This window comes from Sorex araneus, chromosome 9 (assembly GCF_027595985.1).
Source record: "Sorex araneus isolate mSorAra2 chromosome 9, mSorAra2.pri, whole genome shotgun sequence".
NCBI lineage: Eukaryota > Metazoa > Chordata > Mammalia > Eulipotyphla > Soricidae > Sorex > Sorex araneus.
Window position 1 is genome coordinate 14,290,264 of NC_073310.1, and position 9,525 is coordinate 14,299,788.

The following is a 9,525-nucleotide window of genomic DNA, read 5'->3' on the forward strand; positions in this document are numbered from 1 at the left end:
AGCGCGCCGGGCCGGCCCGGCGGGGTGCCCCAGGCTCCCACCCGGGATCTTAGCGTGCGGCCGGGAAGCACCAGGCTCGCGTGCCCCGGGGAGGGGGGCGTTCCCGCGAGGCGGCGCGCGGTGATGACGTACGAGCGCGCCGCGGGCCCATGGCGGCAGCGGCGACGGCTGCGGCGCGGGATCCCTGGCGGGCGGCGGCGCGGCGCTCGCGGCGGGCGGCTGCGGCGGCGGCCCGGGGCCCCGAGAACGGGGAGGTGACCCGCGAGGCGGACGTCGCCGTCGTTCTGCGGCGCCTGCGCGAGGCCGAGTGAGTGAGGCGGCGGCCACCCCCCCTTCCGGCCTCAGTCTTCCTGTCTGTGGTTTGGGACGAGGCGCGCCCCGCCCAGGGGTGCAGGGGAGGATGAACGGGCGCCGGGAGCTCGTCCCGGGCCGGACCGCGTCGGGACCGACGGGCACTGCCGGCTTGGGGTCCAGCGACCCACGCACGGGAGCTGCCCCGCCGGCCTCGCCCGGGAGACGGGCAGGAGGACGGCTCCGGAATCAGGCCCGGCCTCGAGGACTCAGTGCGCGGGCAGACGTTTCCGTCTCTACGTTCCGGACTCCAGACCTTTCGAGCCGTGCCTTTGGCATTTAGTACCAAACCGGGCCAGTGCTCGGTGTCGCTGTTTGCGCCACGTTGGTGGTGCTGCGTCTTGCTGATCCCAGGGAAGAACGGAATGTAGTCTGGGCCGGAGCGGTAGGACCGCGGGTGGAATGTTTGTCTTGCCCAAAGCTGAGCCGGGTCCCGTCCCCATCGGGCGCCCCATCTGGTCCCCGGAGCCCGCCTTGAGTGATCCCTGAGCACCACCGGGTTTCTGTGATCTTCATGACTACACCTTTGGGGAGTGCAGCGGCGCCGTGCCTGCTACCTCTGGTCCATGCTGGTTTGAAGGTGTAGAAAGGTTGAAACCCAAGGTCTGTGACCCCTACCAGGACAGGTGGTGGTCTGCGGGTGAAAAAAGGTCAAGAATGCTGCCCTAGTATCTGTTTGAACATGTCAAATGCACTATTCTCCTGATCGAGCATCCAGTCCTAAGGAGACCAAATGTTTAGAAATGGAATTCAAGCCCATGTCTTAGAGATTCCGGAGGCCCCCCAAAACCCATGCTTCAGATCTCCCCATTATTCCAAAGCCTATCTTCCTGCCCACCATCACTCCCTGCCTTGCATTGTACCTTAATTAACACTAAGAACAGGGCGTGACACAGAGGGAACCTCTCTAACTGCTACCTTCTTTGGGTCTTACATATTATTTTCTCTCTTTATTTGCATTTCCTGAAGGACTCAGCGAAAGGTTTTGTCCACACTAAAGATCAACAGCAAAGGGACTAAACCCACCGAGGAGAATTAGACTATTTCTTAGGCTCTGCTGCTCTGAATTAAGGTCAACAGGCAGGGGTGGGGAGCCGAAGCCATAGTACCACGGGTAGCTTGCCTGCCTTGCACATGGCCAACCTGGGTTCTATCTCCAGTGCCACATCTGGGCTCCCAAGCCCTCCAGAAATGATCCCTGAGTGTGGAGCCGGGAGAAAGTCCTGAGCATTGCCACGTGTGGCCCCAAAACAAAAAAAAAAGAAAGCAGGGGTGAGTCAGAACCTGAGGGAAAGAAAGAATGCAGCAGAACTCTTCTAGACGGTACGGGTGACCATGCATGTGCCTAGGGGGTTGGAGAATGCTTACAGTGGGCACCTTTTTATTGTTATTTCTCCCATACCTCTTCATTGACCCCTGGTTGCTCTCCACTTCTACCCATGACCCACAATGTGGAGCTGCTGCCATTTTGCAGAGAAGAACCAGGCCCTCTATGGACCCGAGTGCTCTGGTTGAAACTGCCCTGGAGCACTCTCTCTCTCTCTCTCTCTCTCTCTCTCTCTCTCTCTCTCTCTCTCTCTCTCTCTCCTCTCTCTCTCTCTCTTTGTCCTCTCTCCCCCTCTGTTCCCCCTCCCCTCCCCTCTCTCTCTCCCTCCCTCTGAGGACCTTGAATACTAGCTTAGAGCTTACTGGTTCAAATCCAGCACAGAAAGAGGCTGTGTGATTGGTAGGAGTTGTGCCAAGGCTCCAACTCACAGCTTATCTTTCTCAAATTGAAATGAAACTGACAATCTTTGTTGTAGTTGCCGAGCATAGTGGCTTAATATTCTTATGGCAAACAAATGATCCAAATAAAAGTAGTGACTGTCCCTCACCATGCAGGGTTACATCTCTTTTTCTCTTTGTTTTTGATTTGGGGGGACATACCTGGCAGTGTTCTGGGGACCATATGGAATGCCAGGGGTTGAACCCAAGTCATGGGTGTGCAGGGCAAGCACCCTACCTGCAGTCCTCTTGCTTTGGCCCTTTCCTCTCCTGGGATGGGAACTCTCTTTCCATCTCAACGTTCCGGACTCCAGACCTAAAGGTTTTCTCTCTTTGGTCCAGATCAATGACTCAATAGACACAGTGCATATTTCACATGCTGGAGACCCAGATTCCATCCCTGGCACCACATGGTCTCCTGAGCATCTCCAGGAGCACCCCTATATTTTATATTTTTGGGTTTGGGGTCACACCCAGCAGTACTCAAGGGCTCTGTGCTTGGGGGTTGATCTGTGATATCAGGGATAAAACTGGGGCCAGCTACATGCAAGGCAAGCCCCGTATCCCTTATACTATCTCTAGCCAATACAGATGCTTGTTTGGCTTTATTTTGTTTTGGGGGCCACACCCAAAAAAGAAACAGTTTAGCCACATACAAGGCAAGTATGTGCCTACCCACTGTACTGTCTTTCTAGCGTCTCTGAACTTTTGGGTTCTTTGGGGCGGGAGGGGGCAACTCGTAAGCACTGAGTTGACCATAGCTCCCAAGCACAACCATGTTTGGCCCCAAAATAAAGGTTTACTCAGGAACTTTCAAACAGGCATTACAGTATTTTTTAAGTTGAGGCAGTTTTGGTTTGTTCCAAATCAAGTTGGGACTTGTGATTTGTTCTCCTCCCCCTCAGAATCCTGTGTAAGTGATGGGGGTTGTTGATTGAGCCCCTGCCCCTTGGAGTGCTCTGGGGACCCTCCAGGGTAGGAATGGCGTTGCCCCCACTTTTGAGATGGGGAAACGAATGCCCAACCAGGCTGCATCTGTGCATTTAACAATCCTTTATGTAGCTCAGCCTATGGCTCTCACTCTGTGCCTGAAACTGGGGTCTCCTCCCAGCTCTCCCCTCCCTGCCCCCTGAAGTCTGTGTCCCAGACATGCTGACCACCTGCGCCTCCTGGACATTCAACGGTGGGCACGGCATAGTGGGGTGAGCCAGCCTCCCTCTCAGCATCCAGCTCGTGGTCAGGGGGGCAGCTCTGAAGGTGACACGCAATGATCCGCCCATTTCTTCTCTCTGCAGGGAGAACCTGCTGCTCTCTGACTTCTGGAGCTCTGCGCTAGGTAGGTGCCCCTCAGTTGGGTGCAGAGACGGAAGCACCACCTCCTTGGATGGTGTCCCGCCTCACTGCACTGACCCTGTGTCCTTACCTAACCCTGACCTCACAGAGATGCCCTGTGGAGGTGGGGGCGGTGTTCAGGCTGACTCGAGGCTCTCCAGGCTGTGGGAGACAATGTCGGTGGACTCCTGGATGAAATGTTTATTATTTCTGCTCTTGTTCCTTTCCACTACGCTCGCCCACAATTGCAGTCTTTTCCTAATGGGACCCCTGTCAGCGTTATTCGTATTTGGTGTGAAAAAACTGCGGGAGGGGCTTGGAAAGTTTGTTTCCCTTGGTTTTTAATTACTGTATGTTACTTTGTAGCAAGCGCCCTTATTTGCCTCAAGCTTTCTCCAAGGTTAGAATAGCTGTCTTAGGATAGGCCCTAGAAGTGGAAACATTTATTGTTGCCAAGTTTGTTTCTCTGGTTTTTAGTTACTGTATGTTACTTTGCAGCCAGCCCCCTTTTATGCCTCAAGCTTTCCCCAAAGTTAGACTGGCTGTTTAAGGATAAAGTCCTGGAGGTGGAAACATTTTATTGTAGCCATATTGCCAGTGAGGGACTTGGAATTTGTTTCCTTTGGTTTTAGTTACTGTGTGTTGTTTTGCAGAGAGTCCCTATATGCATAAGGCTTCTTCTAAAGCTGGGGTGATTGTTCTAGGATACTTTCTGGTGTGAAATGCGGTGAGCAACCTGCTTCTCCTGAAAGGCTTTACTAGTTACTCTCTCTCTCTCTCTCTCTCTCTCTCTCTCTCTCTCTCTCTCTCTCTCTCTCTCTCTCTCTCTCTCCCTCCCCCTCCCTCTGTCTTCCTCTCCCTCTGTCTCTCTCTCCATCTCTCTCTCCCTCTCTTCTTCTCCCTCTCTCTCTTTCTCCCCCTCCCTCCCTTCCTCCCTCTGTCTTCCTCTCTCTCCCTCCCTCTCTCTCTCCCTCCCTCTCTCTCTTCTTCTCCCTCTCTCTCTTTCTCCCCCTCCCTCCCTCCCTCCCTCCCTCTCTCTTCCTCTCTCTCCCTCCCTCTCTCTCTCCCTCCCTCTCCCTCTGTTCTCTCTCCCTCTCTCTCTTCTTCTCCCTCTCTCTCTCTTTCTCCCCCTCCCTCCCTCCCTCTCTCTCCCTCCCTCTCTCCCTCCGTCTCCCTCTGTTCTCTCACCATCTCTCTCTCCCTCTCTCTCTTCCTCTCCCTCTTTCTCTCCCTCCCTTTCTCTCTTCCCCCTCCCTCTACCTCTCCCTCACCCTCCCCACTTCCCCTTTCCTCATCAACCCCCCCCATACCCAGAAGTGCTCAGGGACTACTCCTGGCTCAGTGCTCTGGTTTCTCCTGACAGTGCTTGGAAGCCCAAGCATGCATTCAGCCTGTTGAGCTGCATCTCCGGCCCTCACCACCTTTTTTCACTTCTGATTTTCCTTGGACCACACCCAGCAATGCTCAGGGGCTGTTCCTGGTTCAGTGCTCAGAGATCACGCTTGGGGAACCACATGTGCCGGGAATGAGCCCTGGGGCTCCTTGCGGGCAAGCCTGCTCTGCATGTGCTTGGCGTTGATTGAGCTGGCTCTCCACCAGCTTACGGGCAAGGTAACGTAAGCCCGCAAGCTTCCCATTCACCCCTACCAAGCCTGGGTTTCTACTGCAAGAGATCTCCGCTAACTTGACACATTTCCATTGCTACCTTGTTGTGGAAGTGCCTGGCCCTTTGCTTTTCGTTTCTGTGTTGGTGCCTCTTTGTTCCAGGGATTTTCCCCCATCTCGTCTGAGAGGCGGGTGCGGGGCCCACTCATGTGCTGTCTGATAGGCAAGGCCTTCCCGATGCTGCCTTGCTCCTGTCCGAGGAATCCTCCCACGGGTGTGTTGGTCCCCAAGGTCACCGCCTGCCCTCTGACACCAGGCTGTGCCTTGCTCCTGCAGAGACCATCAGCAGCTGTCTCTCGAAGCTTCTGGAACAGCTGAGCGCCCCCACGGTGCCCCTTTGTGAAGCCCTTGGGAGCCTGCGCCTTGAGCCCGCCGTTGGGGAGCCACCGGCTGCCCTTGAGGCCCACCCAGGCACGCGCCCGGGCCGTGGCCCCCTCAAGTGCGTGTGCTACGGCCTTGGGAACTTCGCCACCTGCGTCATAGCCAGGCACCAGCTGGCCTTTCTGCTTCTCTTCCTGGAGAAGTGCCAGGTATGCCGTGAGGTGCCTCCCGGCTGCCCCTTGAGGTGGGGGATCCCACACCACGCGCATGCTGGCATTGGGGTGCACCGTGGGGCCCCTCCTGGCCGCAGCCTGCAGGGAGGTGCGTGCAGGTGTGAGGGTCCAGTGTCCCCCCCTTCTGCAGGTTCCCCGGAGTCACTGCTGCGTGTACGACCCCCTGTTCAGCCCCTGTGAGACTGCGGCTCTCCAGGCCCTGGGTGTGACAGTGCTCAGCGAGAACGAGGTATGTGGGGGAGGGTGGGTGCTGAGTCACTGCTGGCCCAGTCACCCCGAGCCATGCGCGACCTGCGTGTGGTCAGTTCTCTGTGGTCACGGCCCCCCGTGCCATGTGAGCTGGCTGTCCCCACCTCCCGGCCCCAGAAGGCCCGCGGCAGCGCAGATCCTGCAGAATCTGACGAGAAGCCTCCAGACACTTTGCTAAGTTGATCGGTTATTGGCAGTCGGGCTGGGAGGCAGTGCCAAGGGCAGGAGGGCCTGCTTTGCGTGCGGGAGGCCCGGAGTCCATCCCTGAGCAAGCACTGTGCTGGGAGCATCACTGGGTATAGCCCAGTACCACCAGCCCCCCCCTCAAAAAAATATGCACGCAATGTCACTGCCTTAGATGGGGCCTGGGGTCTGGCGGGCTGGCACTGACCCTGTCCCCAGGAGAGGGAATAGAGGGACAGACCCTGCCTCCTCTTTGAAGTGGTAGCCCAGCCCCTGCACCTGGCTGTTTTGCATAGCCCAGTGTGTCGTCAGCTGTCCTCCATCAGCCTACCCCAGTGGCCCCTAAAATAGTTACCTTGAAAATTTCCTGAGACCTTTGGAAAACAAACTCGCTTCCCAAGCAGACGGTCGAAGATGCTGAGGCACAGCCTGTGAATTGGCTTTCGTGTCTGCCTGGTCATCAGAGGCTGTTCTTTAGTGTCTGCCTGGTGATCAGAGGCTAGCCCTCTAGTGTCTGCCTGGTGGTCGGAGGCTAGCCCTCTGGTGTCTTGGTGATTGGAGGCTAGCCCTCGGGTATCTGCCTGGTGATCGGAGGCTAGCCCTTTAGTGTCTGCCTGGTGGTCGGAGGCTAGCCCTCTGGTGTCTTGGTGATTGGAGGCTAGCCCTCGGGTATCTGCCTGGTGATCGGAGGCTAGCCCTTTAGTGTCTGCCTGGTGATCGGAGGCTAGCCCTTTAGTGTCTGCCTGGTGGTCGGAGGCTAGCCCTTTAGTGTCTGTGTTCAGAAACCAGTGTCGGCAGACACTGCAGCCTGACCATTAGCCATGGCTGAGGGAAGAGAATTGTTCCTGAAGCCCCTGACACAGCCCCACGAGGACCCTCTTCCTGTGTGGGGTTGGGGATCAGCCAGTTCGAAGACAAATCGAAGGCCTGAGATATAACACAGCAGGCAGGGACCCCCATGTGGTCCCCCGAGCAACCTAAGAGTGATCCCTGAGCGTAGAGCCAGGAGGAAGCCCTAAGCATCACTGCTGTGGCCCAAAGAGCAAAAACAGACAAGTGGAGTGGTGAGGTAGGGCCAGGTCCTAGAACCAAGACTGGAAAGAAGTTTTCCTGGAGTTTGCAGGGAGGTGGTGGGTGGTGTGCTGGGAGGGGTCCCTGGGCAGAGGCCACGGTTGAGCAGGCCGCTGAGTGGGGGGGCTGCAGGGAGGAGGGGCGTGCAGGGGCAGCACGGGCAGGTGCCTTCAGCTGCCCCCGGGAGGGAGCCCTTGGGAACATCCCCCCTCCCTGCCTCGCCCCCAGGAAGGGAAGCGGAGCGTCTCGGGTGAGCCCACCCTCTTCTACATGCCGCACTGCGGCACGGCGCTGTACAACAACCTTCTGTGGAGGAACTGGTCGCCTGACGCCCTCTCGCACATGCTCATCATCGGGAACAGCTTCGGGGCCCTGCAGGACAGGTGAGCCCCGGCCCCGGGCCAGCCCTCCAGGTGGAGCCCAGAGGAAATAGGTCCCCGACCACCTGTACACGAAGACACCAGGGCAGAGGCTGACACAGCCCCGACGGCCGATCCCCACATCCCGTCTGCTCCCCCGAGCCCCACCGGGAGTCACTCCCGAGCGCAGGGCCAGAGGGACCCCTCAGCGTCGCCCTGTGTGACCTGAGAACTCGAAGGAAGTCTTTCTCCCTACCATGATGTTCCCAGCCGGCGGTGTTGGGGGTGGCAGGGCAGCGTGGGAATAATCTCAGGCCTCCCCCTGAGCTCTGCCGCCCCGGAGTCTCCGCAGTTCCCCCCTTGGCTTGTGATGGACTTCTTTTTTTTTTTTTTTTTTTTTAATGAGGGAAGCATTTTGTGGGGAGGGGCCTACACGCAGCAGTGCTCGGAGGTCACTCCATGCCAGGGACTAACTGGGGTCAGTCGCACACACAGCAGGCACCTTCCCCCGTCCTGTCTCCCAGCCCTGTATCTGACTGTCCCCAACTGCACCTCCTCCCTAGTCCCAAGAAGCTTGATGGCTGCCCTCATTTCTCCCTCACGGTAACGGGCGCGACTGGAGTCTTCCGTGTTCTGTTAACTGAATCCGTGTTCCCAACTTTTTTTTTACTTCTAGGATGCTGACAAGGATCTTGCAAAAGAACTATCCCTACATTGCAAAGGTATCTCGAGACTGGGATGGAAAAAAGGTTGTGAGTTTACGATTTCTCCCTTAGGGTGGGTCAGGAATTCCTTCTAAAATCAGAGGAAACAGCTCAGGGACTGGACAAGGGCAGAACGAGTCCCTGTTCCGTGAGGGAGCTCCCTCACGGGCTCAGGGCGCAGCCTCGAGACAGTGTTCTGTTTTCCCTACTTCCCTTTGTACCGACATACCCAGCACGCCCTGAGCCCTAGGGGTGTGTGCCCAGCACACCTTCTGCCCCGGGGCTGGGGGCACTTCCCTGTGTCTGGTCATTGTGTCCCAGCTGGGTTTCTCTGCTCAGATTCTACAAGGACTGGAGGAACTCCCGATTCCGGAGACACCCCAGTACTCGGACACGTTCAATGACACCTCCGTCCACTGGTTCCCAGAGCCCAAGCTCAGGCAGCTCCCCGAGGACACTTGGGCGTGCCGGGAAGAGCCCGACTATGGGGACTGTGAGGACCTAGAGATCATCAGGAACGAGCGAGTGTCCTGACTCGAAGCTGCCGTGGGGGCTGGGTGTCGGCTGAGGCCGGCGGGACATGGAGGGGCCACGTGAAGGCCCTTCTCTGCAGAGGGCGAGTGTCCTCGCCGAGAAAGCTGCCGCTCAGCTCCGGTTGGCTCCTTAAAGATTTAGTCCCGGGGGAGAGTTCAAGTGCGTGAGCACATCCCTGGCCCCCACTGCAGTGCCGCGTGATGCCTCTGTAAGGGTTTTTTTGTTTTTGTTTTTGTTTTTTTGGGTCAGACCCGGCGTGCACAGGGGTTACTCCTGGCTCATGCACTCAGGAATTACTCCTGGCGATGCTTGGGGGACCATATGGGATGCTGGGGATCGAACCTGGGTCGGCCGCGTGCAAGGCAAACGCCCTACCCGCTGTGCTATCACTCCAGCCCAGGGTTTTTTTTTTTTTCTTTTCTTTTTTTTTGGCTTTTGGGGCCACACTCGCCGGTGCTTAGGAGCCACTTCTGGCTCTGCACTCAGGAATTACTCTGGCGCTGCACAGGGGACCATGAGGATACCAGCTCCTGTGAGGGTCTGGGGGGGTCCAGAGGGCTGGAGCCGCGTGCCCACGTGTGTCGGGTTCAGTCTCAGGCACTGTGTGGCCCCAGCACCACCAGCCCTGCGCCCTAAGCCATCAGGCCCACAGTGCCAGGACGGTAATGTGGGGAGTGGGTCCAGGCCGCCCAGCGCTGCTGGGGAGGCGCCTCACCCCACCCCACCCCACCCCACCCCACCCCACGTTTAAGTGAATAA

At 57.5% G+C, this 9,525-nt stretch overlaps 1 protein-coding gene across 1 annotated transcript; it reads left to right on the forward strand.

Moving 5' to 3' along the window:
- Window positions 1–8: 8 nt before the first annotated feature.
- Window positions 9–9,499, forward strand: SRRD (SRR1 domain containing). Its single transcript, XM_055146727.1, has 7 exons — window positions 9–307; window positions 3,411–3,451; window positions 5,389–5,642; window positions 5,797–5,895; window positions 7,398–7,552; window positions 8,205–8,250; window positions 8,572–9,499. Exons 1-7 carry the CDS (start codon window positions 150–152, stop codon window positions 8,764–8,766), a joined length of 948 nt encoding a protein of 315 aa, XP_055002702.1. The 5' UTR covers window positions 9–149; the 3' UTR covers window positions 8,767–9,499.
- The last annotated feature ends 26 nt before the right edge of the window (window positions 9,500–9,525 follow it).